Source organism: Drosophila bipectinata, chromosome XL (genome assembly GCF_030179905.1).
Source record: "Drosophila bipectinata strain 14024-0381.07 chromosome XL, DbipHiC1v2, whole genome shotgun sequence".
In the NCBI taxonomy this organism is placed as follows: Eukaryota; Metazoa; Arthropoda; class Insecta; order Diptera; family Drosophilidae; genus Drosophila; species Drosophila bipectinata.
In genome coordinates, this window is record NC_091734.1 from 16018036 (window position 1) to 16033681 (window position 15646).

The 15646-nt window shown below is 42.8% G+C and overlaps 3 protein-coding genes across 3 annotated transcripts; 1 reads left to right on the plus strand and 2 right to left on the minus strand.

Moving 5' to 3' along the window:
* Positions 1-2768: 2768 nt before the first annotated feature.
* On the minus strand, positions 2769-7702 carry LOC108120040 (putative ATP-dependent RNA helicase DHX57). The gene is made up of 6 exons (XM_017233530.3): positions 7491-7702; positions 6638-7422; positions 5210-6496; positions 4200-5161; positions 3936-4137; positions 2769-3876 (listed from the first exon to the last, which is right to left on the minus strand). Exons 1-6 carry the CDS (start codon positions 7556-7558, stop codon positions 3311-3313), a joined length of 3870 nt encoding a protein of 1289 aa, XP_017089019.2. The 5' UTR covers positions 7559-7702; the 3' UTR covers positions 2769-3310.
* Positions 7703-7948: 246 nt separating this feature from the next.
* Positions 7949-9271, minus strand: LOC108120033 (uncharacterized). Its single transcript, XM_017233517.3, has 4 exons — positions 8992-9271; positions 8626-8928; positions 8279-8454; positions 7949-8217 (listed from the first exon to the last, which is right to left on the minus strand). The coding sequence occupies exons 1-4, from the start codon at positions 9109-9111 to the stop codon at positions 8148-8150; spliced, it is 669 nt and encodes a 222-aa protein (XP_017089006.2). The 5' UTR covers positions 9112-9271; the 3' UTR covers positions 7949-8147.
* Positions 9272-9800: 529 nt separating this feature from the next.
* Positions 9801-11709, plus strand: LOC108120032 (uncharacterized). The gene is made up of 2 exons (XM_017233516.3): positions 9801-9960; positions 10097-11709. The coding sequence occupies exon 2, from the start codon at positions 10114-10116 to the stop codon at positions 11356-11358; it is 1245 nt and encodes a 414-aa protein (XP_017089005.2). The 5' UTR covers positions 9801-9960; positions 10097-10113; the 3' UTR covers positions 11359-11709.
* The last annotated feature ends 3937 nt before the right edge of the window (positions 11710-15646 follow it).

The following is a 15646-nucleotide window of genomic DNA, read 5'->3' on the forward strand; positions in this document are numbered from 1 at the left end:
TGCTTTACGACGGGCACTAGTCGAGCACAAACTTTAAACGTCAACGGCAGCCGGCAGCCGGCGGCGATCCACCCGAACCCACCCATTGAGCCACAGCCACAGCCCCATACCAGGCAGCCGCACATGCGGCTTACCTCCGGGCGCGAACTGATCCTGGGCCAGCGTGAAAGGTATTCACTGTCAATGCCAGTGTCAATAGTGACGTGACGAACGCACAGTGATGGGAAATGTAAATGTGGTTTCTAAGAACAAAAAGCCACTCTAATATTTAAGCAAACAGAAGTATAGATTACTGATTACTACACTACCCACCGTATATAAAGTAAAACCCCATTCGTTTGCATACTTCTTACAATATATTTAGATTAGATATTTTCCTGAACAACAGAAAAAAATGTATTTTTGAACTTAATGCTGCTCCTTATTTGCTCAACCTTGCAAATTCTACGAAAAATTACTCATAATAATAAAAATAATTCGTGGAAAAATGCTTAAACTTGAAACTAAAAAGCTTGTACATAATATTGAAATATTTTTTTTATTTTTTCTAGTGTAAGTGCAGTCTACTGACATTTGTCGATCAGATTTGAGTTATCACCTTGCTTTTTGCTCACTTTTCTCCCCTCTCTCCTGAACTGCACCATATTCTTCGCCCCTCCGTCTTGCGCCCACACTTTCCAGAAGAATTTCCAGAGAGCCCGCAGATAGCGGGGCATCGCATCGGGAGGCAGGTGGCAAGTGACAACGATAGTGCTGATAACGAGCGCCTCGAGTGCTCTGTCGCTGGATAAGACTAAGCGAAGCTTTGCCGCGGGCTGCGGCGTTGGCGCAGGCGCTGACTGCGACGACAGCTTAGCGCTCGCCAAAAAGCAAAACTCACGATTACCTCTGAACGCTGGAGAGCCGAAAAGTGGAGCGGCGCCACGACCATGACACCTAGGAATTTGGGGAATCGATGCCCAACGATAATACACTGTGAAAAAATTGTAATCATTCGTACCCTTTATTGGGGAAGTTCTTAGATCGATGGATTTGTCTAATTCCCACGTCATTGATGGTGGTGCGTATTTCCCCGGGCCCCCATCTTCTCCAGCCCCCCTCTTTCCAATGGAGTCGAGTCGCCGGACAGCTGAGTTTGCCTCCCAAATCAGAGCAGGCAAACACGACTCAACGAGGTGCTAAAAGATTCCATTGGGGCTCAATTGGCGGAGCCTTTAATTGGAAAGATAAGCGACGAAGCAAAAACAAAACAGATCGAGGCTGACTCCGGATTTCGAACTCCGGAGCACTGCGCACAGAGCCCTGAGAGACAGGAACTCAAGGTCTCCGAGGTGGATTTGAGCCGAAGAAGAGCAACTTACTCACGGCCGCCTTAGGCCCGGACGATAAGTATAATTAATTACCCGGCAGGGTGGGTTGGGTGGCTGGCGAGGTGGCTTTGATGTATCGCCCGCCCGTCACCGCAAGGTGCCCGCCCAAATCCGAGTGTATTTAAATAAATTTAAATTAATTGTAATTGATGGTTTGATTTCCCGAAGTCCCACTGCCACCTAGCTGGAATGTTCCGGCCCACAGGCTTGATTTGGCGGATTGATCGATTCCTGGACGACAGCCGGAGACGTTCTGGACAGGCGCCGTGCTTAATCAATCTTCCGGGGGACATGTGTCCGTCTCAATGATGGAACACCCTATTTGGCTTAAGTTTACGCAATTCGTAAGACCCACTGTAAAAAGTCACTAATTTCCCTCTTAAACGCAAATACTTTATTGCTTGATCATAATCGTAAATGATAATTAATTAATAATAGTTTTTATTGACGATAATGTTTGTTGCCATGTTGGTCACTCAATCAATCAATTCTGGGATCAATCGCTGATAAACATAGCCTGCAATCAAAATACAGTATTCTTTTAAGGCTCATCCAGTGATTCATTGTAATATAATTTGTATTTTGGTAAAACGTTTTATAAAAATTTTAAAATATTGCGTTTTAAATGATTGCAAAAGTTTTTATAATGAATGTGATAACTTAATTTTCTTTGAAACCTCACAAAAATTATAAGCAACGTTAAATTTTTTTAAGAGTTGGACCCTCAATTAATTAAATCAGGGATCGGTGAGAAAAAATATCCTATGTAACTTTACAATATATGTTTTAGGACTGAGGTATTAACAACAATGTATATTAGTAAAAGAATCAAGTTAATGTTTAAATCCGCTTCAAATTGTTTAGAGTGAAAACAGAGTTAGTATATCCCAGTTATTTTTACGTTTCTTAAAGTTTGTTTCATATGAAAGTTTCATATGAAACATTTCATATTACACAATTGCAAAGAGTTACGTGTTGAATTTTGAATTGAAAATAAATTTGAATGATAGCTCTATTTTAAATTATTTCATAAATTTACAAATTAAATCTTTCAGAGAAACGTTTTTAAAAATCTTACCAATGAAAAAGATGTATTTGAAATTATTAAATGAAATATTAAAATTCGGTATCGTTAACTATTGAAATGAAATAATTACAATAAGTCATAGTATATAGTAAATAATTATAGTTTAACTCGAATGTTATTATAAAATTTCTGAAATTTTTTGAAATATTTCAGAATCTAACAGGCGCTATCTATCTATCTATCTATATTACTAAAATATATCTGTAATGTCTCAGTAACATTACGTTATAAGGTAAAACATTACGTTATAAGGTAAGGTATTAATTTCTAAAATGTTTTTGTAATATTGATTAAAGTTTTCAGAAACAGTATTTTAAAGTCAGTTAATTTTATTTTTTTAAAGTCGGACATTTACATATTTGAGACTTATGTTTTGGGCTTATGTTTTTTGAAATAATCAGGACAAATAATATATACATCGGGCATTATAACCATGTTAAAAACTTTCACGATTTTGAAGAGCTATTCAATCAACCAATTCAGGGATCTATCGGTAACAATCATTATCCTTCGATTAGATTACAATATTAATTTCTATTTAATTGCTGTCCACAATAAAAACATCAACGCTTAATTCATTGCAATAATGTATTTTTGTAAATAAATCAAGTTAAAATTTTCAAATAATCAATTTTAAAATAATTATGAGTCAAAACAGAGTTAATATCTTCTCGTAGCTATTGCAGAAGTTTGTACAATAAATAAGACATAATAGTGGCGACATCGCAATGATTGCCCATTTCTCTCTATTCATATACACAGATATCGGGATAAATCATCCGACCTGATAACTATTACACAAAATGTACAATTGCTTCGGACAGCTGGGGACGAAGAGCGAGGTTCCCAGCTCTCAGCTATTCTTGCTGAGCAGGTGGACAATGTTGGCGATTATGCGGCAGCCATTCTTGTGATGCAGCAGATTGAGGCACGGGTCTCGGATCTTCTCCTCCAGCAGCTTGATGAGCTCCGCCCGCAGGCACTGCACCATTTCGGCGGTTTCAAGGTCATGAGCCTTCAAAATGATCCAGCCGCTCTCCAGCAGGAAAAGAAAGTCGCCGTCGTGCAGCTCCACCTTGAAGTCGCTGCCCGCGAACAGGACCATGGCGATCAAGGGCAGCATCGAGCAGTCCCTAATATAGATAGCGGAGGTGCGCACCTTCTCCTGGAAGACGAGGAAGGGTGCCTGGAAGACAGCCACATGGGAGTTGACAGACGAGGGGTGAATTTTAACGTAGCCGTCGCCACGCGTCTTGAAACGCAGGTCCTGCGCGCTCGGTTCGCGGGGAACAGCTCCGCCCGCAGTCTGGATGTAGACGCGTTCCGGGGTCATAATCTTAACAATGTTGGGATAGAGGGCAGCGCACAGCAAGGAGGTAAGCAAACGGTTGTTTTCTCCATTCTGGTTTTGCTCGACCCCTAAAGAATTGAAACATTAATTCGGAATTCAAAATATAAAATTATTTCCTGTAGCTTACCTGTCAGCTGGAGTATATTGTCGCAGGCATTTTTCCGTCTGCGTGGCACATTGACAGGCACGAATCCAATGGAAACCAGAAGCTCTAGGTACTGATACTTTAGGTCCGCAATCGTCTCAAGAGTATTCAAGGAAAGGAAGTGCTCGGAGGCGTAGTTTCTGCTGGCCGCGTAGTTTCCTCTCTTGGCAACATCCAGCCATTTCTTTGATTAAATTAAACTTTGTTTTTAGTTAATTATTATTATTAAAAAATGAGAAACCATACCTTGTAGGCATTGAGCACAGTGAGATGATCGCTGTTGCCCAAGGCAAACATTTTCTTGCACTTGTCGGCCTCCGCGCGCTTGTTGAAGGGACTCACAAACGGGGACTTGTTGCTCAGGCAGGCGGCAATAGTCAGAACACTGTCCAGGCAGTGGAAGATGGCTCCGTAAAGCATCAGCTTACCAATGCGCACGTCCACTGGCAGGGCGGCCAGATGGTGACCCAGCGGTGTTAGCTGATCCTCTGCATCTAGGGCGCCCACATCCCGCAATCGAGTGAGAGCACCCAGGACACTGTCCTCCGAGGGGGCTTCGAGCGTCTCCAGCAGCACGGACAGGGTATTGCGAGCAGCGAATGTCTGCAGGGTCTTGATTCGGAGCACTATAGCCTCAAGAGGCACGCGCTGGATCTCCGGCACCGGCTGGGCGAGAATGTGTTGGTTGTAGCGGAAGCTGGTGTACAAGTGGATGCACACGCCAGGCATCACACGACCGGCTCGACCCTTGCGCTGCTTGGCGTTGGCCCGGGACACCCAGACCAGGTCCAGGGATTCCATATTGCGATTCGAGTCGAAGCACTTCTCCTTCATCAAGCCGCAATCCACCACAAAGACACAGTCGTCGATGGTTACCGAGGTTTCGGCGATGTTGGTGCTCAGCACGATCTTGCGTTTGCCCGGAGGCGCCTTCTTGAACACCAGTGCCTGGTCCTCGCTGGACAGCGCCGAGTGCAGTGGCACCAGAAAGAACTTGCCAGCACGCGGCGAGAAGAGAGCATTGTCCAGTAGGGCGTCGTGTACACTTTGAATCTCCTGAAAGCCGGGCAGGAAAATCAAGATAGTGCCTTCGCGGGGCCAATCGTGGTCCCCCTCTACGATGAACTTGAGCACAGATTCTATCAGTTCCGGGTTGATCACCATGGGCTCCATGAGGTAGATGCTCTTGCAGGTTGGCTTGCTGAAATCTAAAGTATTTTTTAGACGTGTTTCACCGACAGAGTCCTTAAGTTTACCTGCATAGCGTCGATAGGTCTCCGCCAGAGTTAGTTTCTCGTCTTTGATTTTCTTGCCGGGAGGCTCTCCTGATGCCTGGACGTCGGCGTACTCCAGTTCCCGCTCCAGCACTTCCTGCTCCTGTTTTTTGAGCTTGCGACAATACTTGGTATCGTACTCCATGACGAAGTCGCTCATTTCGAGAATGTCCTCCAGGAAGAACTGTTGCACGGGGAACGTACGGCCCGGAATGTCTAGCACCGGAGCCCCACCAAAGTAATCGGAGAATAAGGCAGCGTTTAGTGTGGCTGACATGAGGATAACTTTTAAGTCCTTGCGCTCACGCAGCAGATTCTTAAGAATCAGAAGTAAGAAGTCCGACTCCTCGGAACGTTCGTGCACCTCGTCCACTATCACATGGGTCACACTGCCAAGCAATGGATCCGAGGCCAGGCGGCGCAACAAGATACCAGTAGTGCAGAAACTCAACCGGGTGCTAGCCGAAACCTTGTTTTCTAGGCGGATCTGGTAACCCACCAGCTGGCCAATCCTATCCAGACGCTCCGCTGCCACTCGCTCTGCCACACCGATGGCGGATAGACGACGTGGTTGCGTACAAATAATCTCCACGTGGGGAAGGCTTTCCTTCGGCGAAAGCTGCAGAGCGCGGAAGAACCAATTGTCCAGAATAAACTGCGGCACTTGGGTACTCTTGCCGCAACCAGTTTCGCCCGAGATCACCACCACCGGGGAGCTCTCAATGAGCGCTAGGATGCGCTCGATCTCGGCAAAGGCGGGTAGCTTTCTTCTGCCATCAATAACCTTCTGATAGCGTTCATCTTTTCTTCGTTCCACGAACTGTTGCAACAACTTGCGGTTCTCGCGCGTCTGAGCCTCTGCATTTCGCTGATGCCCTGCATCATTCCTTGAGGTCTGACCCCGGGTGTAGTGCGTGGGTTTCGCCACTTGTTGGTTTTCCGCTTCCTCATTGGCGGCTCCGTCTTCGGGCTCATCGTAAAAAAGAGATCTTTTTGGTGAGGGAAAGGCAGTGGTGTCCAAGTGCCCGGCCAGCTGCTCGTCGGTCTGCAGCAGATCACAGATGCTATAGACACAAGGAATGCCGTCGCGGCATATCTCCCTGGCCTCCTTGTACAAGTGACGGGCATAGCGCAGGCGCAGCTCGTGCGGTATGTCGTGACAGGTGGTCTTCAGGTAGACAAAAGGTGCCTCAAAGGGATAACGACTGCCGGGCGGAAAGCGAATCTCCACGTGAAACCATAATTCGTTGTCGTTATCGTCAACGGAATCTAAGTAGTTGAAGAAATATAATTATTTTTCTCGGAACAATGGCTTAGTATTGTTGCTTCCACGTAAAAGTGGCTATTGATCGAATACCTAATACCTTAAGCGAAGAGGCAATGAACCCGGCTCAGATTTTCTATACACACCTTTCTTGGAAGTGTCCGGTCCCACGGGTTGGGGGGGAAGGTGGGCGAAGCGACACTTCGGTCCGAACTTGCACGTGCCATCGCGATCAAAGTTCCTACACCTTTGTGGAGCCCTGCTCCTTTTCTTTTTGTCCAGCTCGGCCTGAGCTGCTACAGCGGCCGCCGCCAGGGTTGCCTCCCTTGCCTTTCTCACCTCCGAGGGACTGTGAGCTAGCAAATGGTCGATGCGGAACTTGAGATTCCACACCCGGTTCGGTTCACGCTCCTCGTATGCTTTATCGTAGATGGATTCGAGAGCTTCCTTTTCATCGGAACGCATATCTAAAATCTCCGCTTCACTTGGAAGTTCTGTTGAAAGCGACTCACTCTCTAAAATATGCATGTAGCGACGATAGAGGAGTAGCAGAGCCGCCTCTGTGTCGCCGGAACAGTGCTCGTACGCCTCCAGGCAGTGAACCGCCTGGAAGCCGTAGTTCTCCAGTTTGGCCAAGGCATAGCGGCGCAGGCGATCCTCGTCGCTACCATCGCCACGGCTTGAGCTCACACCCTGAACACTCTGAACCATCAGGGTGCCGCGATCCTGCCAGTAGGAGTGCTTCACTCCGTGCCCACCTCGCCCGCGATCCTTGTACTTGCTAATGTCGTCTAGCCGGAAGTCCGGGCCGTGAATGCTGCGCAGCGTATCCATGGTCATTTGCCGGGACTCATCTTTCAGCCGCAGGACGTGCAGTTCTGTTTTGCGCGACTTATTGTCTGGTTGCGACTTGGGAGTCGCTTGCACGTTGCTTTTTTGTGAAGAGAGACGACAAGACATTAACCAGGAGTCCGGCATGCGGTCCGAGGAAGTACATACGTGGTCCGAATGTTGCTTGGAGTGCGCAGGAAGCAGTCGTCCATGTGCTGGCGGGAGAACTCGTCCATGGCAAATGGGTTTGACGCTATTTTTTGGTTATAATTTTCACAATTAAACGACAACAAAACGAATGAGCGGATTTCGCCACAACCAGAAACGTTCACAGCCGTCAGCTGTTACCTCTACGTTGCCACCCAGTTTAATCTAATCGATATTTCTTCGATAGGTTAGCGACTGCCGCGGTTCCATTTAAACAAAAGCTACCCCAAGCCCATACTTGTCTTCACCAAAATTTAGAGGCTGTTAGTTACTATACTATACTATACTACTATAGTTACTATATAATATACATATATATTTTGTATGTGTAACTCTTTTTTTTATTAAATAACTAAAAACTTCAATGCTCATTTCATACATTGGTATACATATTAAAAATATTTTTGGATATTTGTAGTAGATATGTTGAGTATGTTTTACAAGGAACAGTAAAAGCTTCAAACATTTGGTATTCTCAAATTTTACTACTTGAATGTAAATAAAGAAAAATAAAACAAAATAAAATGATTCAAATTAAAAATAAATAAAAGGATCTTCACTTGATCCATGGGATAATTTTTGTTTGATAAGTTTAATTGAAGAATTAATTGAAAAGAATTAATTTTTTTTTGTTGGCTTCTTGGTGTTGCGCAGTGCCTGTTCAAACTGTAAGTTTTCAGCAATTTCGCTGTTGGGAAGAAAAATTGAATGTGCATTTCAAATTAATTGTTACATTTTTGCTCACTTACATAACTTGTCTTTCGACTACGCTCAGAGCATCATAATCCTTGCGAAGGTTAACATATTCTTTGTCAAATTCCTTCTTGACCTTGAGCATCTCCTTGTTTACGACAAACTTCCTGGCACGTATTCCATCTAGTTGATGCTCCATTACCTCAATCACTTTCTCTAGCTCGCTGCATGGCTGTGAATATGAACAAATAAATGCTTAATATTGTGATTATTTATATAATTGATCGGCCTATATTATTGATCGGTACGCCTCCCTCTTCGTATATTTCCTTAAAAGCTATGGAACTAAATCTTATTGAAGTCACATGTCAAGTCACCCAAAACACGTGTTAGACGTTCTTACCATTATGGTGTACTTGTCAAAGGAAGTGCCCGGCTGGGATGCCCTCAGCTCTTCAATTAAACGCTCGCAGCGCTCCCTATTCTTCTTGTGATTGTCATCTTCCAGTCTCTCAGTCTTCTGAAATTCGTTAAGGAGACGATGGTTCAACTCGTCTAGTAGCTTGAGGACGCTCGTCAAGATCGTTGTTTCAGAGACCTGATGCATAGTTATTTGTGACATCAAATTCAACTTCTGGGCCAACATCCTGTCCCTCTGCGCCTCTAGAGTCTTGACTCTCTGTTCCAGATACTCATTCGCTTGGCGCTGACATGCACACAATGTTACACTCATTAAAAACAGAAGGTTTCAAATTGCAAATTTCCTTACCAAGTAGGAAAGAAACACGTTCGGGTCGCCTCTTGCCTTCTCATCGTCTGAAATACTCCCAAGCGACGTATCATCCGCCATATTCTCGACGGGCACCTCGTTTTGGCGCTTATTGGACATGGTTAAGGCTTACTACAAAACAAAAAACGTGATTTTGCTCGGAGCTTCTAAAATTTGGGCACTCAATATGGCGCGCGTCAGGTTAAAGTGTTGGTAAATACTTCACGTTACCGCTATCGAACTGAAAATTTGTCGATTAGTGCGCCAAATTCAAAAATGTTTACTCTTCCTGTAGTTGTAAAAAAATGCTTTTGGCAAATAGGAGATGAGCCTAATTCCTAATCCTATTTGGATTAGGAAAATACATTTTTCAACTATCAAAGATATAAACTTGCAAATAATGTAAGTGCTGCCAGCTGTTTTTTGGGAACATCTTAGCCGTTCTGGTGAATATCACAAGAGAAAACGGCTTATATCTTCAAAATAAGTTTATAATATGCAAAATGGATCATTAATTTTACCTTTAAGATGGTAAATTTTTTTTTCAAATTAGTCAATTTAGATAGCGAAAAATTTCTTATAAAAGCACCGAAGGTTTGGTTAAGGCTAAAAATGGCATCTCTAGTCTCTGGCATCTATACAGCAGTAAACCGTTTTCTAATGATTCATAGGTTTGTGGTTCAGCGTGTAAAATGGCTAAAATGCTTTAAAAAAGTAGGCTGGGGTTTTGCGAAAAGTTGGTTTAGGTGCCCCAAATCCCGATAAAATAGTAGGCTTTGTGTTTTTGGGTTAGACGAAAATAGATGTCGTAAAGGGAAGGACTTGGAATCATCATTAATAACTCAACATCTAAACTGTGCACATCGGTGATCTGCTAAAATTTTTCGTTTTGGGGAAAATTTTTGTATTCCGATTTCTAAAAAAAAAATCAAGGAGAGTAATTTCCCAAAAATTTAACTTTTCAGTCAAGTAAGTCTTGTTTGAAAAAGCATTCATATCGCGGCGTCGGGTCAGCGTGTTTCGTGTGAATTCCCTCTCTGAAAAAAAAATTAAAATTTCAAATATTTTTGTTAAATTTTTGTTTTGTTTATTCTCGAAATTATAGGACACCAAGCAGAAAATATGGTCAACCGTCTAAGTGAACAGCTGGTTGAGGCCAAGGCCAAATGCTCTGATTTTCGCAATGCCGTCAAACTGAATGTGTGGGGCAGCGACCTGGACGACATATCAATCTGCCTCCAGATGCCGCGCTTGGAAGTGCTGGCCCTGAGCGTCAACAAGATCAACTCGCTGAGTTCCTTGCAGAACTGCCATCGTCTCAAGGAGCTGTACTTGCGAAAGAATGCTATCGCAAGCTTTGATGAATTGAATTATTTAAAGAACGCTCATGACTTGTCCTCCCTCTGGTTGGAGGGCAATCCGTGTTCCGATGCAGCTGGCGGCCACTACCGCGCCAACGTTCTGCGCAAGCTGCCCCAACTAAAGAAGCTTGACGATGTGGATGTCCTCGATCAGGAGCTGCAGGCTGCCCTTCGCCATGAGTATTACCCTGAGCCGAAAAGCAACACCGGTGTAACGCCAGTGCCCGAGCCGCCGAACAGTCCCAAGCTCAAGGCTCGCCGGGAGCGTCTCGAGCGGGAGCGCGAATACGAACGCGAGATGGAACGAGAGCGCGAGAGGGACCAGGAGCGGGAGCGCGAACTAGAGCGCAACCGAGACCGCAGCCGGGAAATGACTGAAATGGCGGAGCTTGAACGTGCGCCTTATGCAGATTCGCCAGCTGGCTCGCCCCGGAGTCGCCGATCACCAGTCCCAGAGGCACGCTTCACACAGACTGAAGTCCATAGTCCGCCTAACCGCAGAGCCGGTTCTGCCCTCGACTCCTCGGAGGCCTCACAGAGTCTAAACAACGACCATGTGCGCCGATGCATACCGCCCAACTTTCATTCCAACCAGATGAGCCCCCGTTCTGCGGCTGCGTCGGTGTCTTCGGCCGCATCCACTGCAGCTCCTGCTACCATCGGACAACAGTACTACCGTAATACCGTCTCGGACATGGCCACCGTTGGGCACCCTGACCGTCTGATTGACAGTCGTCCTTACGATATGGTGGCCAGTGTCTCGCCGCAGACTCCCAGTCCACTGGGAGTCCCCTATTATGCGGGTTTTGGACTGGGCGGCGGGGCAATGGGAGCCGGCAGCCATGGCAACTCGCCCGGCACCACAGAGCATCAACGCCATTCGCGCATGAACGACAATCTGCTGCGAGCCACTATGATCCTCATTAATGAAATGGACGGGCCCACTCTAGAGGCCCTCAGCCGCGCCATCCACGATCATGTGGCAAGCCAGTCGATGCGATACTAGCTGACTACAAGAGACCCGAATAACAACGTTACACTAGCAATGCGCCTTATAGCATGACCTCCGAAGCTGCAACATTAGGACACAAACCATCCTATATTCTATAAAAGCCGATAACTTCAGCGCCAATCTTCGGCGCAGTTAGATTTTGACCCAATGTTCGGCTTTTTACTTTTTTAGAGAGTTAAATTTAAAATTAGAGCACCCCTGGTTGCACAATGTATACATAACATTCAGAAGTTAAATATTTGTAATCTAATTGGAGCTATGCTCATAGCTATGTATGTACATATATTATACAACTTTCAGAAGTTGGCTAATAATAATAAATCCAACTGGCTATTTAAAATAAAAGGTGCTTCTTATTTTGTCAATTTTGTCCTGAAAAAAACCCATTGGCTGAATTGCCATCTCATCCAAGCTTTGGAACTAACTTCAAACGAAAAAAAAAAAAAATGTTAGACAAATAATTACGATTCACATTAACCTTTTCTTATTTAGGTCTATTTATTAGGTCCCCGCGTTACACCCACGAAAGATGAATTCATTGTAGATGCACGGCATCCTGACCTTGTGAACCATTTTTCGTCCTGGTCCACCTCATCGTCCCTCTTTTTGTACCTGTTCTCCTCTTTGGCGTCCTGCTTCTTGCAAAACTCCTTTTTCTTTTCCTTTTTCTTTTTTTTGAGTTTTTTTTTTTTCGTTATACTCATTGAAGCATGTTTTGTTTGGAGCAGGAAGCATTGAAGCAGGACGTGTTTTTTTGATCGCTCTCGCCAGATTGCATTTATCTTCCATCTTAGAACTAAAGTTTTCTCTTTTCGCGACAAGTGAAAATATAACGATTAATTCTCAAAATATATTTGACTTAATGAGTTCATTTCTTATATATGTATACATTTAATCGTTTATAGTTATTTCTTTTGCGTCTTACCTATATTCTCCAACAGAAATTTTCTCCGAGCTGTACTCTCTGGACCTAACCCGATACATCGTAGTTACTGTGGAGTTTGTTGTTCTTCACGACGCCTAGCTTTCGTTACCTTATCTCTTTTGTAACGCTGCCTCTTACATCTGATCTGATCGATTACACTCGGTACTACACACTGATACCGAATTTTTGTCTGGTGGAATAGAGCCATTTGTTAAAATAATATCTGTAAAAATAAAATTATATGTAAAATTGAAATACTAGACCCCAGGCATATTAAAAAGTACCAATATGAAAAAAATGATCCAATGTACCAAAGCATAAAAAATGTACCTGGTTTGTACCTGGTACAAAGCAATTTGCAGCTTCTGCCGCCCACCGCTAACAGTATACAGTCGCCTTGCAGTCGACACGAGCGCCCCACAACGGCTGGACTAGGAACAAAATATTAGAAACAATTTGTAGTTTCGGCTGCCCACCGACAAAAGCATGGAGGCGCTCTCATGAAATGTCTCGGAACTCTTAAAGTTTACACTGTATGATTTCAATTTCGAAAAAATACGAAATTGGAAAAAATACGATAAGGGCTTGTTAAATGGCAAATAAAAGTTTTATAAATATATGATATTATTAAAAGCCAATGTTAAAGAGATAATGTGGGATCGACTGAAGTCTTGTAAAAATACAATCTCCTGGCTATGTGAAAACGTCGTACACGAAAAGTGTTCCGGGTTCACTACCTCAGATTCGGATGCCATTTCCCGTAGGTCTGGTTTACATTATTGTTGTGATAATTGTCGTGCTGTCCAAGACGAAATGAGGTCGCTTATGAGACAGACTAAGAATGTATTTAATAGTTGATCACTGGTTTTCGTAAAATCAATGACCAGCTCTGTGCTCTTGACACTCAGTTTAGTGGCATTCAGCTGCTAAATGAGTCCCCTAAGCTTAAGAAATCCGTTGTTTGAGATCCGCTTCAGCCTGCTCAGCACACATTAACGCAGCCGCTCATATCTCTGGCCACCCCAAGGGATAGAAATGAAAACAATTCGCCGTCCGCATTTCTCAATGAAAATGATCAATTGTCCGATATGTCCTCCGTGGCATACTTTCAAGTAAAACGACAGGTCCTAGTAAATGAAGAGTTAGAGTCACCCAACCGGGTATTTCACAGTCCTGACCACCGGTACCGACTGCTGTTTTCATACCTGCGACACCAAAACCCTTATAGGTGATTCCTCCATCGAAACATACTTGTATATTTGTTTCTCTGCTTGGCCCTGATACTTCAGAAATCGATTTCTCGGCTTATATCAAAGCCAAAACAAATGCCGATATAAAGATGAAGGACCTAACTAAATATAAATAAAACATTTCTGGTATCGATCAGAAGTCTCCATGCGTTCTGATTTTCTCAAACTTAATAGCCTTATCGGTAAATTTGATTGGTCCGATATTCTGGCATGCACCGATGTAAATGTACATTAGATACATTTTAACACACTTTAAATAAATTTTTTTGGTCATGTGTGCCATGGAAATATCCTACCGCTTCAACTAATCCTCCTTGGTTTACAAGGTGCCTCACTAACCTAAAAAATAGGCTCTTTTTCGATTCGCAACGTTTTTTTAAACAACTTATTCTCCGCCTAAAACGACAGATCAGCCTTACGCATACAACATTCAACCAACAAATCTTTTTTCTGTCCGTCTATCTCCGAGAATAGCTTATTATCTGATCTTCTTAGGGTCAAACCCGTTTATTCGCTAGACCCCGAATACCAGGCAGTGTGCCAAAATACTGTGCCAGGACTCTGTGCAAATCTCTACATAGACTTTACAACTTATCTTTGCAAAGCTCGATTTTTCCTCTTAAGTGGAAGGAAGTTGACATCCTTTGTCATCTTAGATACAGCTACTTAGATAGAAGAACACAAATAGTCTTATTTAAAAATACACATTCCCGCTTGGTCTGTGCTACATCTGGTGTCCCTCAAGGAATTAATCTTCCTTTGTTTTATTAAAAGGTGTTCAAAAGAATTTAACGACTCCTACATTACTAAAAACTTATTCATTTCTTTGGTTCGTCCGATACTGGAGTACGGTTCATGTGTCTGGAGTCCCCAATATGGATACATCAGGACCGCATTACTAACACGCTTAAATTTCAATATTCCTAATAGGACTAAAAACCTTAGTCCTCTATTCCATAGCCATTGTGATTCGACGTATGCACATCACGACCAGCTTAGGGTCTTATGTTTGAACTACAATTATCTCTACTCTATAACAATGGCTTAATAAATACTTATAAATCGTTTTTGAGCGCTGGGCCACTATGCTTTATGATGAATTCAGGAATGCTAGCTGATGCACTAATTGATGCACAAGCCATTTCAAAAATTCTGAAAGACCGCCAAAAAAAATTAAATAAATAAAAAAGGCGCATTTAAGAATATTCTTATTCGCCACAGTAATAATATTAAAAATATTAAAAAGACAAGTGACGTATGAGAATATTTTCAAATGTTTAATTTTGTCTATCTTTATTAAATTTTTTATTCACCAAATTTCGTATCAGATGTTTTGGCGCGACATGCGACCGGTTCGTCACCTTTGGTGTTTTTTAAGATAGCAGCTTCGGAACTTTTTTTTAAATTTTTATTGTAAGAAATTGGTTTTACAACAAAATTCTCATAAGGATGTGCCAACTACATCCAATATTTGCGATATATCGGGACATATAAACTTCGGCTTCCCGAAGATAAACTACTTCCCGTAGTTAGCTTTCCTATCTTCATTTACTCAAAAAGTGACATTTAACTAATAAATTGGTTATACGTTTTTGGCCGTATTTGGAGAAGTTCTTCTCTAAGGCATGTACCTTTTACTAATTCATTGGGGGCTATGCTAAAGACTAAATATTTAACCTTAATCAAGAATATAGCGCTACTAAGGGCTTGGATGTGAATGAAATTAAAAAAATTATTTTTAAATTAGTATTAATAGCTAGCTTTAAGGAAACTCATCAATTTTTAACGTAGTTTACAAGAACACGACGGAAGGGGATGTGCAGTATATTTAAACACGTTCTAATGTCATTTATCAATTTACAAAATTAGTTATTTATAAACATTTGTGTTTCCAAGTCCTAGTGTAGTTAATTGTGGTAGAACCTCCATACATACATACAATTTTGTTTGTTATAGTTATGGTGAGTAATTAGAATAAAAAAGTATGTAGACACTGTTGCGTTCATGACTGATAAGAAACTGAGAACTTAAATATAACTCCAAATAATTAAAAAGAAAAAAAGGACTACTTAACTCCGTTTAATATTCAAATAGATATGTACTATTT

Bases quoted from the DNA above. Each gene is read 5' to 3' on its own strand.
- LOC108120040 (XM_017233530.3), bottom strand. From the start codon at position 7,558: ATGGACGAGTTCTCCCGCCAGCACATGGACGACTGCTTCCTGCGCACT. The intron at 7,423-7,490 runs GTATGTACTTCC...TTCACAAAAAAG, and splicing joins CCAAGCAACATTCGGACCAC to CAACGTGCAAGCGACTCCCA. The intron at 4,138-4,199 runs GTATGGTTTCTC...ATTTAATCAAAG, and splicing joins CTGTGCTCAATGCCTACAAG to AAATGGCTGGATGTTGCCAA.
- LOC108120033 (XM_017233517.3), bottom strand. From the start codon at position 9,111: ATGTCCAATAAGCGCCAAAACGAGGTGCCCGTCGAGAATATGGCGGAT. The intron at 8,455-8,625 runs GTAAGAACGTCT...TCATATTCACAG, and splicing joins TTGACAAGTACACCATAATG to CCATGCAGCGAGCTAGAGAA. The intron at 8,218-8,278 runs GTAAGTGAGCAA...TCTTCCCAACAG, and splicing joins GTAGTCGAAAGACAAGTTAT to CGAAATTGCTGAAAACTTAC.
- LOC108120032 (XM_017233516.3), top strand. From the start codon at position 10,114: ATGGTCAACCGTCTAAGTGAACAGCTGGTTGAGGCCAAGGCCAAATGC.